The following is a 21,898-nucleotide window of genomic DNA, read 5'->3' as shown; positions in this document are numbered from 1 at the left end:
CTCTGTACACTGGCATTGTTGCCACTGACAGACCCTGGACCTTGTCATCGTAACTTACACCTCACACCAAACCCCCCACACACAAAAAGCCTTGCTTTGTTTCCCCTGTCTTTGGAGAGAAAGAGGAAGAGAATCAAAAGTCACCTTGTGCTATATTTATCCGGCAGGAGCCAAAAAAGCGTAAGAAGAATGGAGAATACGTTTTAATGCTTCAGATTCACACCAGCGGAGGAACAACACTCTAAGCCACAGCCCCAAGAAAACATCAAAAGCACATTTGCATGCCCGAGTTGTCAGACACCTCTATTGCATTCTGACATTTACAAAGTGGAGGGGGGGAAAAAACGCCTGCATTTTCAGATAGTGATAATGGGAATAGACAGGCAAACTAACATGATTCAAAATGAACTCTGTGAATGCGGCAAGCAATAAGAAATTAACCTCCTGTGGAGAAAAGCTCCTCAGACCTGTCTGATGCAATGAACTACCCATTTCATTCCACTCTGCTGCCGGGGCTCAGGCTCAGGACAAAGGGAAGGTAATAGGTAAAAACAGCCACAGATTATGTCCAACAAGTACACAATACAGTCAATTAAAGGTTTATCGTAAATAGGTAATATTTACTACATGCTAATGTGGTTGAGGACAATTTCATGTAATACTGCTGAACAGGCATGGACTAAGAATACGTCCAAGAATAACTGCTCAGATAGGACAACAATGACTGAATGTGTAAATGAGAGAGTACATGAGAAAATGCAAAAAAAGGTTTGAAGCCCCATCTTTTTCAGCACATTACCTCTGACTGATGGATTGTAATGCATATAAAAATGGAAATGAGATCTATGTTTTAATGTAACATATATATTAGACCTTTAGTTTCCCTTGTGTAAAAACAAGCCACAGCAAATAATGAGTGGATAGTGCACATGCAGATCAGAAAAGTGTGGATCCCACCTACACTGTGACTAAAGTCAGTGCAAAATAGTGCACACTGCCACAGGCTGAATCCATAGAGGAATCACCACAATCTACCAGGTACCTGAAAAAACTGTGTAACGGTTAACTGTGAATTAATCAATAAACACTATATATTGTGACAATCCTGCTCCCTAAAATATAAGTTCTAACAGCTACACTATATTCCCCTTTACAATTGAACGCAAACCTATTTTCTCTTCAACAAAATACCTGACAAGCGAGTTCACGGAGGTGTAACGGTTCTGAAACGTAAGTCAAACTTACAAAAATCCCTGGCTTGCTATAGCAGGCTGTATACCAGTGTGACAATACCTTCCACACTCCTGCCCAACCCCTTGCCACAAATGTTGAACTTTTATTACATTTCTAATACAAGCAATGATAGATGATTGAATGATAAAAACCTTGTAAAAGTTAACCTAAGGAGAAAAATTATGTGACAGCCAGAAAGACAGGAATGGATTTATCATTGTAGCTAACTGCAAGGGCATTACTGGTATGCTAGCCAGGCTTTATGGTTAAACACAGAATTAAACAGTCTTTTTTTGTGATAGCGTAACAGCACGAGTTTAAAAACAGGCTGAAAAGTAGCATAATCTGATCCTCATCCTCACATATGAACCAAAACCATGTTGAAGAGTTGTAACCAGGGGATCATGTGTTGGAAGAATCAAGAGTTCATTTCTCATGTGCTGCAGCCTGGCGTTGCTTCCAGCGACATCATGGACATCCGTGTACCTTTTAACACATTCCTTTTTCATCCTCATTCTTGTGATGTGTTAATGGTGCAGATGCAAAGTGGCGGTCGCAAAACTTCAAGGATCTGGTTAACTACTGAGGAGGATCATTGTTTTTATGTGCTATGTAATTTCAAACGTGCCTTTAGAAACAGCTCAAAGAACATACAAACTATTTTGCGCAGTCTGACAAAATGTGTCTGTGAGTTAAATGTAAAATCGTGAGGAAACATGTCAATATGTGACACAGAGAGATGGATAAAGATGTAAGAAGGGGAGGAAAGGAGAAGACGGGAGACTATTTTCAAAGGTAAGCACAGCTTAGCAAGTGAAATGTTACACACTGGCAATGTTAAGCTTGCATATAGCTTGCATATACTGTCCTAATTCATTGCAGAGTTTTTAAAATCATAAACTGGATCTACAACTGTGTTGCTGAATTATGTTTTAGTGAAATATCTTGTAAAACAAACTGAAGTATAGTTTGTCTGTGTTATTCAAACACTGCGTTAAAAACTAGGCAGTTTAGTGCAGGCTAACCTGGTTAGCTTACAGTATTGTGATAAAGTCTTCAGTAATGGACTGGTTACATACAGGGTAGCAATTAGTTTACATTTAAGGCAATAATGCGGATTAGATTCACTCACCAAATTCTACCTTTCATACTAGCTGTATAGCATCTAGGGATTGGAAATCTAGCCATAAGGTTTGTGTAAGCCCTACTTATAAGTTGCTGAATTCAGTATTATAACGAGCTGTGAGGTGTTACAACACAGGTTAGCTGGTCACAGAGCATACAAAAAGTGTGACTATTTGAGTTCTTCTTTTCTCCAAGCTGCACTGCTACACCTGTGAAATCCCACTTTAACCCCAGCTTGTAACCTTTAGACATTTCTACTCCTTTTTTCTTTTAAGTTAACTTTTCAGATTAGATTAGGCACAAACATTACTCAAAGAAGAAGCTGGAGCTCATGTCAGCTTCTCCTCAGTTTCTGAGGGTTGGTTCCAACCATCTAATGTGATTTGTTGCCTGAAAAAGGGAAGAAAACAAAAACATAAATGGCAAAGATATGTTGACTTGACTACAAACGTATTTGAATCCAGGAGATGCCTCCCTTGAGAGTGCAGTTTACTTGAATAAGGAAGTAATTTCAAGGAAACAGGGCTCATTGTGAGGTGAAGGAAAAATTCAATATGACGGCAATTCAGGGTTTGTTCTGATGAGCTACATTAGTTTAAAGTCAGTATTCTGGTCTCATGGGTTTCACAGAATGTTATTAGTCTACAAAAAAACCTATATCAGATTTTAATCACAGCTTTTAAAGTCTCCAGTGTCACATAATTTGCTCCTGACCCATTAGCAATATGGTGTATGAGAATGACTGAATCAGTGATAAGAAGAAAGAGGCACTTTCTAGCTACACTAGTTGTTTACCATCTAAAATAATAGAATAAAACAAGATAATGGTGAGCATCAAATCAAAAATGACCTCACGTGAAGATTTTAAATGTGGATGCATTCTAGTATAGTATAAAGAAAACAATACAGTGCAGCTCCTCTGTACACTACATAATAGTGTTTTTAGGCAAAAGCAAAGTGTAGTGTTTTGATGTCTATTTTATTTCATTGCTGTAAAAGTAATATATTTGGCAGTCACAACAGCAACATAGAGCAGCAGCCTCAAAGCAAGGTTATTCAGCTCCCAATCTGTTGGGCTGAGAGAAAGGGAACGCAAAAGATAAATTCTCCATAAGGTTTAGCAGCCCCAAGCAAGGTTGGTCCCCCTCCAATATCCTAGCCTAGGCTCATCTCCAATTCAAAACACACATAAATATCGTCGCTGTGATTAGCAATCCCATCAAAGTAAAAACAGGCCACTTTGTGGAACATGGAGGGTTTTCGCAATTGAAGTAAACATTTTCAATTGCCTCGGCATCCTAGTCATGATTGGGTGCAAATGAGGAAAGGCAGTCATTAATTCTGGGTGGTGGGTGGGGATGAAGGGGGGAGTGGGCAGAGGCATGGCACAGATGACTGGCTGATAAATTCACACTCATTCCAGCAGCTGTCTGGGAGAGTAAAGTGCCTGTATCTCTACACATGGCTGCCCTCCTGTTCCTGCATCACAACATACTGAATGAAACAGTCAGAGGGAAATACAGACCTTCAAAAGTCTGTGTGCTCTCCAAGGGGATGTACAATCTGGCATGAAGTGTCTGGCGCGGAGTCTCGGTTCATCAGCCGTACTCAAAATGCAAAACGGCACAAACCTGACCAATTTTTACAAAAGTTGACGAAATCAGGAAATATTAGGGGGTCGGCTCTTCCATCAGAAGTTCGGAGACAGGCACCTTTTGAATGGAGCTCGCGCTTTCTTTGAACTTTTCTCTCTTGTTTTCACATCAAAAGACATGAAAGGGGCAGCAAAAAGCAGGATAGCCAGCCCCCAATTCCTCTCCCTTGAGTCACCGCTGTCTGCAGCAGTCATGTCCTTTCAAGGAACAACCAGGACTATAGACAGTCATTAACAATAAAAGTTTCTCCCTCTCTTTCTCTGATGCTGCCTTTTTGCACTTTATCCCTCTCAGTCATTAAATCCTGATCCTCATGATGAAATGCTGTTTTAAGGATGTTCACAAGAAAGAAGGCCTGTGTCTCAGGGTGTAATTAGCGCTGTGCCATTTCTCCTAGACCTGCATGGAAAAGCTTCAAAAAAATAATTCGTACCCCCTAATTTGACCATCTTTTTTTTTCTAACTAAATATAAGCTCTCTTAGAAGCTAAGGGTGCCCGTTTGTATAATGATGCTGCAACACAACTAGAAAAAAGGATGTCCTTCCTGAAAAAGCATCTTTTATCAACTAAAATATTACAGTGTTGTTTTTCTTACAGAAACGAAAGACTCCAGCGGGTTTATAAATCACACTCATCAGCGGTAGCAGCTCTTTAGAGATGAGTTTTAAGTGAATAAAACTGCAAAGATATGAGAAATCCCTTTGAATGATTCTCACTAGGTCTGCACGCTCACTGTGTTCACTGTTTCTTTTTGTATTGGTCCATGAAAGGTTAAACACCATATACTACACTCACAAGCTACTTCACTAGGTACACCTGTTCAACTGCTCTTTAATGACACCACATAGCCATCCAATCACATGGAAGGAACTCGATACATTTAGGCAATTCAAGGGACTTTGAATGTGGTATAATCGTTGGTGCCAGATATGCTGGCCTGAGTATTTTAACCTCCTAGGACCGGCGTCCACATCACATTTTGGGTTGTCTAGACCACAATACTAAATTTTGCTCTTTCAAATGGCTTTCAAATGAGCCATATTGTTCAAAGGGGCACAATTGTTGTTTCTCATTTTGTTTTTGTACTCAGGCAAAATGCTGCTGTGTTCAGACACCAAATAAAGAGTTTTGCACATCATTACTCGATTGTAACTTTATAGTGTCCTATCAAACACTATAAAGCCAAATACCAAAGAGAAATTAAAAATGTATGCCGTGAAAGAGTTCGGGTCTTAGGAGGTTAAAAACCACAATGTCACAGAGATTTCTAGGGTTTACATGTCTATGCAGAGACACTCATGTCTATGCAGAGACACTCAGCACTGATCACTGACTGAACATTGAACCTTGAACGAGATGGGCTGCAGCAGCAGAAGACCAGACTCCTATCAGTTTGTATGCATTCACCAAAATTAAAGAACACTGCTTGGTCTGATGAGTCTTTGTTTTTACTGTGACATTATGATGGTAGGGTCAGAAATTGAAATGGGCCCATCATGTCTTGGATCAACAGTTCTGGCTGCTGGTGTTGGTTTAATGATGTCAGGGATATTTTCTGGGTACACTTTGGTCCACCATCAATTGATTACCATTTTAATGGAACAGCCTAACTGATTATTTTTGCTGTCCAGCCAACAAATCTGCAACAACTGTGTAACAGACGATGACGATATTCACCAAAATCTCTGAGAATTGTTCCAGCACCTTGTTCAAACGATGCTATTAAAGCAGTTCTGGAGGCAAAAGCTGGGCCAACCCAGTACTAGTACTAGTAATAAGTTAACTAGTAATTCGGTTAAGTTTAGGCACTAATATGATAATATCATGATTCATTCCATATTAACTCTTTTTGAGTGTTTACTTGCAACACTTATCCTCTGATAAAGGAGCAGCTTGGGAAAATAACCTTAGTGGATATTCTGTCGTGACAGGTCTTTTTTTTTTCATAGCCTCACCCCTCAAACTAGGTAATTACAGCTCTTAGCCTGGGAAGTAGCACTGATTTAGTTTATTACAGGATGGAAATTATGTGAAAATACTGCCGTTTACAGCTCGGAAAGAGAGAAAAACACATTGTTAAATTCATTCCTCACACTTTTACTGCTGAGATTCTACTTTTGGAGAGGCTACAGAATGGGAGGAGATTAGCAAAACTTCCATAGTTAGGAGCAGGAATGTGTCAAAACTACAGACAAATTGAAGAGGAAACCAAGTGGCTTGAAAAGAAATCGAAATCAGCCATTACATGTGGTGAAATGTTGATTTGAGAATTACAAATAAAAACAGAGGATCAGAGCTGTGAGCCGACGGCTATCTCCTCCTTCCTGAAAAGAAACGTTATGAACATAACCAGCCATTCATGTAAATATGCACAGATGAACAAACCGCAATGGACAGCCAATCAACAGACACAGACAGAAGCAAGCACTTCCAAATGAACAGCAGGTAGCAAAAAGAAAGATTACCTGTCAGGGTTTCAGCAGCTCCTGTTGCAGCACAGGTGAGAAGGAGAGCAGAAGAGAAAAGAGGAGAAAAAAAACAGACAAGTTGTGAGCAGACAGGATGTAAGCAGGGAGCTATATTCCACTGGTAACAAAAAGCATATTCATAATTTTTAAATAGGCTTGTTGAAATTCATTAAATTCAAGCTCCATATGCTATTTGTGTAATTTTCCACCAATTAAGACAAATACAAAAGCCGTCATAATGAGTCATTTTTACAACACAGGTGTGTGCGATTCCGACGTAATGAGCCATTTTCCTGCCTTCATCTATTTTCCGATGTTACATCAATATAGAGGTACAGAGGGAATATTTGGACTTTGTTTTCTACCCCTTGTGTCCCTGATTGAGATTCCAGCCAGCCCCACTGTGGAGCAGCCACTGCCTGGAGACGCTCCCCTGGGACCCGCCGTGTATCCTGGAGAAGAGAGCACCCATTCGGAACGGTGCCCACCCAAACTGGCATCTCACAGGGCATGGGAGACTGGCGCGTTCCCAAGTCCCTGCAGCATTGCTCAGGGCCTGTACCCTCGGGAGAGCTTCCATCATTCATTGTCTGCTATTCATAAACAACTCTGACACACACACATGCACACACACACAAATCTCTTGCCCCCTTGCTGCACATCTACATTTTTATATTTCGCACCATCTTTTATTATATTGACATTTCACACAGACTTTGGTGCTTCTTTACTCTGGCTGTGAGCAATGGGAGCTTCAGTGCCAAGCGTGCTGTACAGTATGGTGAAGTGACTGCCTGTCTAACTTGTCATTGCTGGCTTAATAAGGGTGTAAGGTATGACACATGTCCTTGTTATGGCTCCTTTGTGCATTTTCGACGTGTCAGCAAGTCCCTCGGGACACAAAAATGTGAGTGACAAATCACACATGATGGGAAACAAATTTTGAACGTTGTCCAGGAGCCCGCAACGATATCTCACTAACTTAAAGCTTTGCTTCATCTAAAACACAGCGTGTCAGCCAAAACTTGCTTATATGTGATAATTCACCAGAATGAGGCTTCTGGGCAGTTGATGTAAAAAAAAAAAAAAAAAAGAACTCACGAATAATAGACGTTGATAGACTTGAGCTTGAATGAGCACGCTGCATGTATCCCAGTCCAACCAGCCCTCAGGACAGTCCATAATGAGGCTTTTGAGCTGCTTTAATTGCCAGGTAATTATAATGTTGTAGCAACATTATGTAAATGACTCATTATCATCTTGTATGTGTACCATATCTGCCCTCGTTTTGCTGCAATACTTTGTCAGGACTATAACCCAGAAAAATGCGTCGGCCTGATAGCGGGGCATCTCGGTGTTTAATCTTGTCAACAGAGACCTATATCTAAACACAGAGACTTGTGATATAGTGTAGTGACACCTTCCCTAACCCTTCAGTATGATCCACTTCCTGCTGGTGGCCTCTGAAGGGGCTATAAATAGTGTTTTGGTGGCGGGGGTGCTGTCGTGCAGCGCTCCCCTTCTCTCCTCTGTACCTGCAGCACATTAGGTAGAAGTTATGAGGTGCCAGCTCGCCTGTGATTAGATGTCATGGCTGTCGCTCTGCTTAGACAGTGCTGATAGACAGATTTCTGGGGAAATGCATGTGATGGCATTCGTGCGAGTGCACCCATTGCACCAATATGTCAATCACACTGGATGAGAGCAGGCAGGCTAACCGTCCTCCAAATAATGTCTGTCCTTGTCGCCTCACCTCTTTTCCTTTTCATCCAAATCTCATCTTCCCGTTCTGCACAATGAGCAACATTATGTTCAGAAACACAAAAGTGGAGCATTTCACACTCTCCACCTACATTGATGCTACATTTCCTGTTGGAAACCGGCTCATTGTGAGCATTTGAAAGGGCAGACTCTTGCACTGCAGTATGTTTTCTATACGAAGTGAGGCTCTAAGTGCACCAGTATTCAGGGGTCTACGTTCAACCCATTGCCACCCCAGTGAATCCATAATAATGCACGCTGTTTTTTAGTCACTGAGGCAAACTAAGATCTCCGGAGAAAAGATGTCTGTGTGGCAAGAGTGGCACATAGCCTCTCTCTCTCTCTTCCTACTGCTTGGTAAAAGCAGTGGGGTAACACTAATGAGGCAACATTTCTTCTCAGTACTAGAGTGATGCCTTTGAATTAATGTTCTTCCTTTCAGGTAAAACATCCCTTGCTTATTTATGCTCATGATCTGCAGCGTGTTGCATGTCAACCTAGTGTGTGATCGCACTGCATAAGAGGACACAACAGAGTGGGATGTTGGAGCTTGGTGTAGTTCCCCATAGAGACACCCACACTGGTTACCTTTGCGACAGTGCATGTGTGTGTGGAGTAATGCTGTCTTACTGTGGGTAGCCCACTGTGTTTTCATTTAATTAGTAGGATCAGAGGTGGGCTTCAAACTTTTTCTCTTCAAGGAAATCGGATGGAGAAGCGGACTCCTGCAGAGTGGACCCAATAAACACAGGCGACTTTTGAGGTCAGAATTTTCACAAAGCAAACTGATGAAAGAAACTCTGCTTTCCTCACAAATAAGATCAAAAACCAGTCTTTAACACTTTACTCTAGTCTTTCTTATCAGTTGTAACTAGTTTGAAATCCCTATTAAACAATTTGTTCAGTTTCCGCAGATATGCCATTTATTTTTTCTGTGAACTGCAGATGAAATGGTTGGAGGCGTCTTCATGACATCTGAGCACGCTCCATACTTTAGCTGAAAGCCTATCTATTCATTTATCAACAGCAAAACAAATTCGCAGACATTCCAGGTTTGTACTGTAGGTAGCCTATTGGCCTAATAGTGTGCATACATATAGCAACTCCAGGGCTGAAAAATGAAGACTCAAATGTCAAGGCAGCAGTTCCTCTGATGGCCACTTGATGCAGGGTTCAAAGGTGAGTCAGGCCCCGAAGACTCATGAGTTAAAATGATAAGTGATCAGGTTTTTTTTTATAGCAGCTTTCAAACCAGTACAAAAAGTGCAGTTTTAATCCCCAAAGCTAATATTTTACATCATGACAATTCACTAGCTGGGCCCATGTTGTCATTTTCTCAATGCAGCTGCCAGGCCTGGCAGATCCTCATGTACTAATAAGAAGTGAATAAGTGAAAGAATTGAAAAAAGGGGAGGGAGGATGGGGCACGAAAGCGGGAACGAACAGCATGTAGAACTGGGTCATCATATATAGATAAGATCCAGAAGGGGCGTGTTTGGAGGCGCAGTCCTGCTTCTGAAATTCAGATAATTTATCTCCAATAGTGTATAACTGTTTTAACAGCCCACCTATTTAAGCTACATTAAGCTATAATGCTATCCATTATTAGCAGCTTGGCATGACAGAGCCACCTCTCTGTCATGCCTGTGGGGTTGGAGTTTTAGTTCAATTATTATGGCCTGCTGTGTCGTTAGCACCAACAAAGCGCTCCTGCTTGTCTTTAACTTTTTATTTGTATATTACTTAGCATAAATTAGCAGATACTGACTGTGGGATGCACCCAAGCAGTATATATGGATACACCTCATTAAACAAGCATTAGCTGCTGTCTCAGCATTTTACCCTCTCATCCAAACTATGATCACTTCTCAAAAATAAAAAATAAAAAAATAAATAAAAATGTTTGCAGCTACATTGTGAAAAGTGGCTAAGCCCATCTGTAGTTACAGTCTGTGGGTGCTCAGACAAAAGTTCAGTGCCAACAGCTCTCAGGTGGGAGACCTTTCTTATCTACCAAAACAAAGGATTTATTTTCCCATTTGGGGTGGAAAGTGAGTCATCCCTTTGGTATAAATCAACCTTGCAAATTATGAAATACTTCTTTGAGTTATGGGTTGTTGCAAAACACAAAGACTAAAAAGTCTACTGAGCCTAAGGAAATAATATTAGGCTTACTCACTGCTTAATGTGTCATGAAAATAGCCATTAACTCATTCACTGCCAGCTATTTTCAAATCAGGTAACTCCCCACTGCTCATTCACTGCCATTGACGTCTATAGACGTCAATGGCAGTGAATGAGTTAATTGACTCCTAAAAACCTTTAAAAAAAAAAGCAAACAGACCTGAGTTGGGATTACATAACATTTAGTCAAGCAGATGACTTAAAAGTTGACGTGGTTGAAATCATAACAGCTACCGAGCAGCTTAATCTCTACGACAATGGAGCCAACGTCATCCGCCAATTAAGACTGAATAATATGGCCTAAATCTCTACAAAAAGCTTCTGAGTGGACCTCTCAAGATTGTGTGCTCTTGTTATACTAAAAAAAAAGAGCTATTTTCTACTCTGTAAAATGGCAGAACTAATTAAGTTGCATTTCATTTATGTACTTGACCCACTTCTTTTATTATCACCTCTCCGGTACTACTTAATCCAGCCCAAACAGTCGGTGAAATATCAGAAAATGCTCACCTGTAAACAGGGCCAGGAATATTCAGATTAAATTTCCCCTGAGTCAATTGAGACATTATAATCAGGTAGGCTTACAGGAGATGCAAAGCATGTTTCTGCTTGATAAACCGCAACAAAAAGGAGATTTTGCAAATATCCCCACAGAAGTGGGTAATTGCTCTGTGTTAATGGGATATGCTTTGTAAAGGTCCAATCTATTGCTTGATTGTGTGAGCAGCGCCAGCAAGACACATGTAGCTGACGCGAGTCTCTGCGTTGGGAGATTAAAGGGTAATCCTTCAGAAATGCTGTCAGATAAAAAAAGAAAAAAGTAGCTATATTGAATTCGGTGCCCTGTCCCCCCTCAGTGAAGTGCTATGGGCATCTGCAATTGCACAGAAATTCCCAGAGATGCGTGTTCTTGTGAATGCAATTTTCAAATTAAGACATGTCAGTGTTAGAAACGCCTTTGAAAGCATAAAAGGTGAATAATATCATCGGTGTACCTGACTGGGTGCTGTCATTCACAATACACATGAAAATGTCTCTGCGGCTGACAGAAAAAAAGAGAAAAAAAATTGCAAACAGCAGCCAACCGCTTTCATGACAGCTCCGCACAGCTCCGGTAGTGTTCGTGTCTTACAGTCGTGTCATAAAGAAAAAAACAAAAAACAAGGGCGTGGGGTGTGTGCGTGTGTTTAAAAAAAAGCTGCTAACAAATTTCTGATGAGTGTGGATGCCAGGCTGCTCTTCCACACGGTCTCACATGATAGGCACCACACAATCCCTGTTACCAAGAAAAGTGGCAAAAATAAAAGCAAAATAAAAGAGACAGTGGTTGCTTTAGATCTGTCAAACTAAAGGTGATCCGACAAGAATTACAAAACAACACTTTTCCTAAAGATATATTGCAAATCAGCACAATATGAGGAAGGGAGAACGGTATAGCAGCACACGATTAAGTCATGCTGATTGTGACAAATGCAGTAACTATCCGGGTCTATGAATCACTTAGCAACTGCTTTTGCTGGGAGGTACAATGATTTCCTTTTTTTTCCTACCAGGCACAATGATCCACTCTGTTATGTTAACAAGACTAGTTGACTGAGCACAGACTTAAGTGCAGCAGCGGCAGCAGCACTACGCTCTGCACCCAAAACCATGCACCAGGGAAGAGACTCGTGTTCTAAGCCGAAGCAAAGCTTAACCTCTGGCAAAGTGACACATCACATCTCATTCACGTTGTCTATTTCGGGTGATGCTGCAACTTTTTGGTGTCTTTTTTTTCTGCTCAGAGGCAGCAGGCACTTTGAAACCTCTTTTCAGCATGGTGTCAGTTTTTAAAAGAAAGTTGCAGCAGGAGTGCCACGTTTGTTATCATAGTAGAGAAACCGACGCTCTGATTGTGCCCAGATTAAAAAAAAAAAAAGAAACAAGAAATGTTTCAGATCAAGACTCCAAGAACTGTTTATGGGGAAGAACCACTGCTATTCTGGTTACACTGTAATGCCTCACCTAATGTGCGGTCTCATGCAAGGAAAATTCACATGAGCAATACTCAAGCAGGAAACGGTGAGAACGTGAGTGCGTCCTTTTTAGCTTGTCTGCCAGCATATTTGCTTACTCACTAGGAATGTGTGTACATCTGTGCAAGCACGCCTGCGTGTATGTGTGTGTGAGGGGTAATTAGGACATTAGGAGAAGCTTCTGACAGGCTTGTCATCGCCACAGCCTGCCCAGTGGAAAGGAGCTGGTCAGAGGGGTAAGTGGGGGTCCGGCAGGGTCAAGAGACAGCTGCTGCACCACCACTCACTGTCTGGAAGCTCTCAGAGAATATTAAACCACCGGGGCTTCAGCCAAGATGCTCCCTTATTTATGGAATACACAAAGGCTTTCCAAAAGGAGGCAGTGGCTAATTTATGCCACTGTTGTGAAAGTGCGGGGTTTTGTTGTGGTTTTGGGGGTTTTTTGATCATGAAACAAAAGAGCATAAACATAAAAAGACCAGAATAAATGGCGATGGCATCGAGGTAACTGAGGTTATTTTGTAAATCAGCGAATTTGGAACACAGCGTCTGTTGTTCTCACTTTTTCACTCACGCTTCTTTTCTTTTTTTTCTCATGATGATAAATCTGTGCGGTCTTACACCTCCTGTGTATGTGTCGCCAGCGCAAAAAGGCTCTATTATTACAATATGAGACATATTAAATACATCTCCAAAGGCTGATGACCTTGGTGATGGCATACCATTAATTGTATAGATGGATTATTATCATCACAACAATAACATGGCTGCCTTCTTGCTCCACTCACCCAAACACCTGGGCCCATTCCCCGGCTGCGTGTGCTCATATACTCATAATCACTTCTATCAGCCCAAAACGTTAACTGCATCCGGGGACGCTAAATACGTCCATTTGTTTGCAGTTGTAATGTCTTTTGTGCGCCTCAATCAGGCACCTGTCAGACACACACCTGCTACCTCAGAGCTAAGAGAAAAGGCAGAGGGAAAGCCTTTTGTTTCCTCACAGAGTTTATAATCAGCACGTTGTTTCCAATCTTCTCCCACCATTTTTCAATTTCCCATTTCCCTTTTCTCAGTCAAATCACTGCTATCAATCAGGTGCGTGTTTGAGAACGAGAGAGAGAGAGGAGAAAGAGAGGGGGAAGTTCCTTGATGGAACCATCTCCAGCCCCAGGCCTCATTAGTCAGAGGCTGCAGAAAAGAAACGTGTGCGTGGATGTGAGTGGCGCGCGCACGTGCGAATGTGTGTGCACGTGATAAAAATGAATACAGGGAGAGTGTGTCTGTCAATATGAGGCCATTTAGCATTTCCTATTCCATCCAAATGATGCACAGCGGACATTATGCTCTCTATTTGAGTTTCTCTAAATGGATATTCAACCCAGTAAGTTCTATTATATTTTGCCCTTTCCCTCCACTGTGCTTACTGATATCATGGCAGAAGATGACCTATAGCGTTTCAAAACAATTTCTGTGCAACCATGACAACATCTTCTCATATCAGCTTGCAGTGAAAACATCTCAAAAACGAATGCAGCTGACTGATGTGGCAGTCGATACACAACAGCTGCATAGGCACAAGCTATATTGATTAATGTGACAAGATGGGCTCAAAGTGCATCGACATCCTTGAGGAGAGTCGGCTTAGTTGCCGGTACTGAACACTGCTACAAGAGGAACAGCACAAAGCCCTCGGTTAACATTCATGAGGCACAAATTAGGAAACAAATACAAACACTGAATAAAGGATGGGCAAACACAGCGAGCCGAGATTTTTGCCAACGTGGCAATATGTTCGATGTTTTACTGAGTGTATTGATTATAAAAGAGATCCATTTGAAGTGGCTGGACAAAATGGCAACTATAGTAAATTCACAATGGCAGGGTAATATACGGCTTCACTGCTTTCATTTATTCACAGCTTGACATTTCCTCCCTTCCACAGAGTGTGCTCTAACTGTGTGCCAATGGCCACATCATTTAGACTGGACCCGCATGAATATTTAACATTAGCGCCTGGCTCGTAGCACGCAGAAAATGAATTATTTTTAGTGGGCTTTGCAGAGGCACCGTGAAAAACCCCTCACTCCGGTGATGAATCGCTGGAGAGTTTATGTTGTATTAAGCAGGCAAAACAAATGGCTATCAATCATTTGAAGCTTTCCATGCTTGCCAGCTATGCATCTCTTGCTCCCCTTTCAGAGATTCAGTCGGTTTTCAGAGGGATCAGCTGCCAGCTCTGGGTTGTGCAAAAAAGGGTCAGCCTCGAGTTCACTGGTGTTTGTTGACAAGCCCTTTTTAGAAGAGGCAGACAGCCTGCGACTGAATGCAGCTTTAGGTAAATGTAAACACAGCTTCAGATGTGCTTCGTGAGTTAGCATCGTGCTACGGTTAATGAAATAAAAACCTCAGTTTCCATTCTTCCGTGATGCCCTCTTTTTATCTGTCTGCAAAAGCTGCTTCATAATCTCAAACTTAACTTTTGAGGTTTTCAACATTACCCTTTTTTTCCTCCATGTGCATTGCACTCTAGGTCATTACACATCCATTGCATCATGTGAAACGCTTCCAAACTTTATTCAGCCCGACACAAACGTGACCGAGACTTACACTAGATGCATTTCACGGCGCACGAGCTATAATGAACTTGTATGGTACTGTATTATTGCACAATCTGTCAGATGCATTATGCAGCTACATCAGCGATGATAATAAATCATTTTGAAGAAAGGGAGAGAACTAAGATCAAATATAAACCACAAATAATTTGTTTTGAACGCGCTCCAGTACATCTTGGGAACTTGGGTTTTGTGTATACAATTTTTAACTCTGGAAAATATCCACTGTAACGGAAGGAGATCAACCAGATCCGTGGCTGGCCAATGATCAAATCATGTTTGATGTTTGAACTACCTAACCTCTTAAATCCCACTATCCCACTGTTGGGAGAGTGAATTAAAACTTGTCCTGTACAGCAAAACACTCTTAATGGGGATTCCAATTTTTCTGCCTGACTAAAGACTATATGTCAGACTGAATTTCAGGGAAATGTGTGAACTGAATCTAGAAGAAGCCCAGAATTTGACAGTTTAGAGCTACGTTAACAATGTGTTTCCAACAGATAATACAGCTTAGCATATATTCATTTTTTTATATAGTGCCAAATCACAACAAGTCACCTTAAGGTGCTTTATATTATAAAACCCTACAATAATATACAGTCAGCACAAGTGAAACAGGCAAAAAAAGAGTTGCTCTTTCAATTTCCATCTTGCATTTATGCAATAAGTCATTTATTAAACCTCAAACTTAATTTCTGCAGTCCTAAAAAGAATTAACACAGTGTAAATATATTACAACTCTAAGAAACTGTTGGAACATGCTTCTATGCATCACATATTATGTGTAATCCTATCAGACAATCTGTGACCTTGCAACTATTTAAGGGATATTTTAAAGAAAACTGGGTCAACAGGGCTTAAATTGGTTTATATGATTCCTAATAACAGAATAAAATAGAGCACGTGTGCGACAACTGCGCGACCTACTTTTTAAATGTATGTTTGATATAGCGTTTGATAAGGTTTAAGAGAATTTTGGTTCCAGAGAAGCATGCAATCTGAGATCCATGAAAAGATCTTTTGTACCATTTTGTGCGAGGGAAAGGTTCAAGCTGAGGTTTGAGTGAATCATCATTTGTAAAAGCTGATTTAAAATGACATCCGCATCAGTGAAAGGCTTGCTGGATCCTGATAGACCACTGCTGAGGCCGCTGGTACAAAGGTGTGAATGCTGCAAATAAATAAAACTGCTTGCAGAAATGAAATTTCAAAATAAATCCTCGAATATTAAGAGTGCCAACAGATCAAACCTAAGAGCGCATAGAGAAGTAGTGCTTATAGATGATTAAATCAGCGCCTCATGCTTCCCCCGTACCTGCTTTGAGTTTTATTTGATTGGCTACGCAATTACCTTAACATTGGTTAATTGCTAGTTAATCTACCTCTCAAAGCAATCACATAACCCTCTGGTCTGCCAATCAGCAATTTAAAAATCACGTTTAAATTCAGTCAGCTAAAATATACACGTACGCACGAAAGGGTGCCCAGGACGCCGACGTGACACGTGGAGTTTACAGATTCTCGGATTACTTGACAGTTTCATTAAGACAGATTACCGTGACCCTGAAGTTTTAATCTACCAGATAAAGTGAAGCTGTTTTTACACCCATCGTCCAGGATGCACTTCATTTCCAACAACATCCGAACCTGAGATGAGATTTGGTCTCCTTCAAATACAATCTGAATTGATTAAACAGAAACTGGCAGGCTGAACAGAGCAGAGGAGAGTACAAACCCGTCCACGCAGCCAGTGGCGACTGTGGACACAAGATTGAAGGTAAGATATCCGTGAGTGGCCGGGCACCTGAGTCTGAGAGATAGTACTGCTTACTTGCGGAGGAGGGGGGAGGTGGGTCAAACGGGAGAACGACAAGGTGGGGGTTTTTTTTGCCTGTGTTTTCCCTTGAGGTTAATATTTTATGGATGTGTGATACAGTTCAGGTGACAGTTTGAGATGACGGAGAGTCAGCGTGCAGGCGGCAAGAGTTCAGCGATTTATTAAAAGGGAGGGAGTGTGGCACGGGGGAGATCTGAGAAATGTGTTAGTAGCTGTTAATGCGAGGGGTCTCAAAATGACTAAAGTTTGTGCTCGTACATGCAGTCATGCACATGTGTGTGAGATGAGCTTTCTGCAACCCGAGCCCATTAGAAAAGCAGAGGCACTGGCAGTACAGATGTGTCTCTCTCTGAGTCCGACATGAAACACAGGAAACGGCCTCTTTGATCATTATCTACCTGTCAGTCTGCCCTCCACGGGGACCACCTGTTACTACTGCTGATGTGCCGCAATGACAGGCCAGGGGCACTCACACAAACTTAACACACATCAGGCAAAAAGAAAGAAAGAAAAAGGAGCACCGCTATGAGTCTGGATGGTGTCTACATTCAAACTTTTCCCCATGGAGGTATAACCATGACTACGAGTACTGTGGGTAAAACGCAGGTTATTTTTCTAAATTTGGATTCCAATTAGCCTCAGTGACTGTGAGGCTCGCTTGGGTCCACATTCGCATTCATACCAACAGGCAATTTGGTCTCCGATCCCCGTGATTGTATGTTTGTTGGATGTGGGAGGGAAACAAGCTGAAATCCATGTGATCAAAGGGAGAACATATCTAGGAGTGAGTCAGAAGCAAACAAACTCGCACAGGTTCATTTGTTTGACTTCCTTCTTCTACAGCTACGTACTGTCTCATACAACCTGCTGAGAAAATTTCTACAAATAAAAAAACACAGCGACTACATATAGACTGCGCTGTGAGGTTGAGCCCAGTGGCTCCGAGCATGATTGCAATCAACAAATGTGGTCATCTTCCGCGGCTTCTGTGTGCCCTCACGTAAAAAGGAGGTATTTTCTTGCACCCACAGCTTATATGATAACGATGTCAATTAATTCTTTTTTCTCTTTCCAAAGGGAAAGCAACCTTAAAAAGATGGTTCAAACAAACCAGAAAAAAACATTTGTCAGTTTCATTTACTTGTTGTCAGGGTCTAATATTCCAGGGTTTATTTTTATTTTTAGATCTAGTTCTTTTGTTTTAACTTTTGACGTTCTAATAAAAAAAAAACTTTGACTAAATATCTCAGCTATAGCAAGGAAAACTGATGCGTGCTTTAGAACAGGAAACTACAAAAGACTGTGATAAAAAAATAATATCCCTGATCAGATGCAAACTCTCGTCTCCCGCATCAATCGAACCTTTAATCCACCTTCTAAGCCCTTCCAATCCGCCTTGCTAGATGAAGGACACCTGCCTTTCTGCAATCATGCAGAATGCTGGTATTAAACATAATTTGTGAGACGTGCAACTTGATGAATCCAATATTAATGCAATTACCAGAGGCAGTGGGCTGGAAAAGTTGACGTTAAAATGTTTCTTGTTTTAGAAACTTCCGGCAAAACTGCCGCCGACAGGTGTTATTATTTTTTTTATTTTCTCTGTAAAATAAAATACCAATAACGTCTACTGTAATTGTGTGAAAACACAAATAACCTGCTAAACTGACCCTTTAAAGCTAGACTGCTGTGAAGCTGTCAGCAATAAAACGGGCTCCGTACTGTGCAGAGACCTGCTGGCTTCGAGGGAAATAAACTTTTCTAACCAGTTCCCAAAGTGAAGCTGTCTGAAGCTGTCTGTACGGTATGTGAATCGTTTGTGTATCTGTGGGTTAACAACTGTTGGTCATCGTTTTGAAAAGAAATTCTTCAGAGACTCGGTTTGCTTGGCTTGTTAGGGGAATATCAGCACCTTTATGATCAATCAAAGAGTTTCTAAACCCTCGTACCCTCTGCTGCCTTGCTGCTTTTTCGCCGCATTCCCTTTTGCTCCTGTTCTCTCAATTTTTTTTGTCAACACTGACTCCGTCTTCTGTAGGTTAAAGTTACCACTTTAATCTTTGCTTGCCCCCACTGGCACCCAGCATAAACAAATGAACACTATAATGCAGCAGCATACACACATTTATATGCACAGCCATGTTTGTCTGTCTTTGTGTTTCGGGCAAGTTTGACTCCGTTGTTAGCGTACCACCCACATGACTTGCGGTGGTCACATTTGGTTGCGGCAATTTACACAGTTTAAGTTGTAATGGCTTTTCCACATCTTTCTCAGAAACAGCTCAGACACCTCTGTAACTACTTTGGGAATACACTGCGCGGCCACAGCGCCAACAGCATTAGTATGAATTGTACTGTCAATTTAAAGGGAATGTTTGAAGCTTATTCTAATGGGAATGAGTCTGTTCTGAGAGCAGGACACGCAGGACAGTGGAGGAACATGCGGCTATGATGTTGTGTGGACACGAGCAGAAACATTTCATTGTACATGCTAAATTTTCTGACGCAGTCTCACGTAATGCCATCTCTGTCAAGCTTCAGATCAGAGCGTCAGATCTTTCAGCACAACATCAAAGACTCCTCACAACCAAGTGCGCGCCAAACAAACCAGACTCCAACAGACTCACAAATTCACAGGAGCTTATTGCATCTGCACAGCCATATAACACAGTGTCTGCACCTTAAAGCCGGCAAACACACTAATCACCTCAGATGAAGAAGACCAAAGCTTGTAATGTCCTAGCTTATTTGGATTTTTTAAAAATATGTACACACCAGACTTCAATGTATTGATCACTTTTAAAATGAATTGAATTCATTACAGAACCATACTTGTTCTTATAATGATATAAAATTATTTTAAAAACATCCTAGCTAATAGGAGTATATCTACCACCAGTTCAACTGCTTGTAACTTTAAATTTTTACTGATAAATTAAATAAATGATGCAGTTGATCATGTGGTGCGCAGCGGGGTACGAGCATGCATTTAGATTGTTGCTTAAAGCAGCTGTAATCAATATTCTTATAATGGCAAGAAACTGGTTCCTTGTAGGGAACAGACAGAGAATTAGCGGCAGACGCTGCAGCAGCACTCAGCTTTACCGAGCTTTATATTGCCTTTCAGTTCATTGCTTACAACTTGCTGCCCAACTCTACTGTTTCACTTCACTGCTGCTGCTCTGGCAGTTTCATATTCAGCTGCAGCAGGCAGCTGTTTTCAGTTTTCAGTTACAGAAAATAAAATAAAAAAGCTGTAAAACCATATTGTACATGACCTGCCCGGTAACAAACAAGTGGCAGACAAAGTTAGAAACTAGCGGGTGAACACAGTATGGAGCAGCAAACGAGCTGATATTTCCCTAAGGAGTTTGTGGAGACAAGTACAGAGCTACAGTAAAGGGAGACTGAATATTCATCAGGTCACCTAAAAAACACAACACAAAAAATGCTAATGTTGCTTCGTATTTACTGGATGTGCTAAAAAAAAAAAAGATGTTTGCCAAAAGAACTTGAAGGTGAAGTATGTCAATCTTGTAGTTGTAGCTTGTGCAATGGAAACTCGAGTAAGAATCACCAGGGCAAATATAAACATTTATAACTAACATTTTAATATTTTTTTCTTTTAGCATGGTGAGGAACTTTAACTGCAGCTACTTAACAAATGCAGTGGATTAAACAAAAAAGACTCCTAACTAGAAACAAAACTAGAAGTATATAATTCTACACAGTGCTCAGCCACCAAATGTAGGGTGGGTGCCACAGTTGTACAAAATTGACAGTACTTGTAATTAGCATGTTTTTCTAATGGTTAATCCACCAGTATGTGCATCAAAATGATGTAACAAACTAATGTTGGCAAATATGCCTGTAAAATATGTGAGTTTCATACAAATATACCTGAAGGTTACATCAAAATGGTTAAGTGGTTCACACAATGCAGAGACTAGCAGGTAAATTGGAAATAGCTTACATTGTTAAAATTTTAGGTTTCATTTAATTTGATCACAGAGATGCTGCAAACACTTTCCAGTTTTTTTAAACAATTTTAATTATTTAAATAAATTTCATCAGTAATTGAAAACTATTGAAATGCCAGGCTTTATAATGTATTTTTCCACTTTTTAAAAAAGTTTTTTAAATTGTTTCTAAAAAATTATCTTTTTAAAAATCCATCCATCCATCCATTCGCTACCGCTTTTCCTTTTCAGGGTCGCGGGGGGCGCTGGAGCCAATCCCAGCTGTCGTAGGGCGAGAGGCGGGGTACACCCTGGACAGGTCGCCAGTCTGTCACAGGGCTAACACACAAGGACAGACAACCATTCATACTCACATTCACACCTAGTGACAATTTGGATTTTCCAATTAACCTATCCCCACAAACTGCATGTCTTTGGACGGTGGGAGGAAGCCGGAGTACCCGGAGAGAACCCACGCAAACACGGGGAGAACATGCAAACTCCACAGAGAAAGACCTGATGGTGGAATTGAACTCAGGACCTTCTTGCTGTGCGGCAACAGTGCTAACCATCATGCCACTGTGCTGCCGTGCTTTTTAAAAATTGTTTCTAAAAAAATTATCTTGGTCTTATTTCAGCTTTTTTCTTGTAATTTGTTCTTGCTTTTAATTCTAGGTTTCATGTTTGTTTTTCTTTCTTTAAAGCACAGATTGGCTCTGTGAAACATACTGAATATTTCTTGCTGTCTTGCTTGTTTTAGCGATCGGTGCCTATTATGCATCCTTCCACAGTTCATAACAATAACACCAATATCATAGTTCTGTCACAAAAAGGTTTATAACATATAATATCAGCAATCCAGTGGATATCGCTACTGCTGCTGATAATAATAGCAATAAAATGTGAGATGTTGCACAGTAGTCCTTGCCAGAAGATGCGTCGAACGTGGAAGACACGATGATCACTGAAGAAATAAAGACAACCATTTGGCTAATCTATGACACAGCACCGCTGACACTCATAAGATTAGAGATGCCTT

General features: G+C 41.0%; 1 protein-coding gene across 5 annotated transcripts in view; it reads right to left on the bottom strand.

The window, feature by feature from the left end:
• cadm1b (cell adhesion molecule 1b) overlaps positions 1-21,898 on the bottom strand; it is a 169,887-nt gene that overhangs the window by 54,689 nt on the left and 93,300 nt on the right. For 4 of the 5 annotated variants that reach the window (XM_005937875.3, XM_005937874.3, XM_042226531.1 and 1 more), the window contains one exon: positions 6,480-6,500. The exons of the other annotated variant lie outside the window; for it this stretch is intronic. In XM_005937875.3, coding sequence (XP_005937937.1) covers positions 6,480-6,500 — 21 coding nt within the window. The remainder of the gene's footprint in view (positions 1-6,479; positions 6,501-21,898) is intronic. 5 annotated transcript variants of the gene reach the window in all.

Source organism: Haplochromis burtoni, unplaced genomic scaffold (genome assembly GCF_018398535.1).
Source record: "Haplochromis burtoni strain Fernald_Lab_line unplaced genomic scaffold, NCSU_Asbu1 Contig_216, whole genome shotgun sequence".
Taxonomy (NCBI): Eukaryota; Metazoa; Chordata; class Actinopteri; order Cichliformes; family Cichlidae; genus Haplochromis; species Haplochromis burtoni.
The sequence above is the reverse complement of the archived record's forward strand: the minus strand, read 5'-3'. Positions and strand labels throughout refer to the sequence as shown.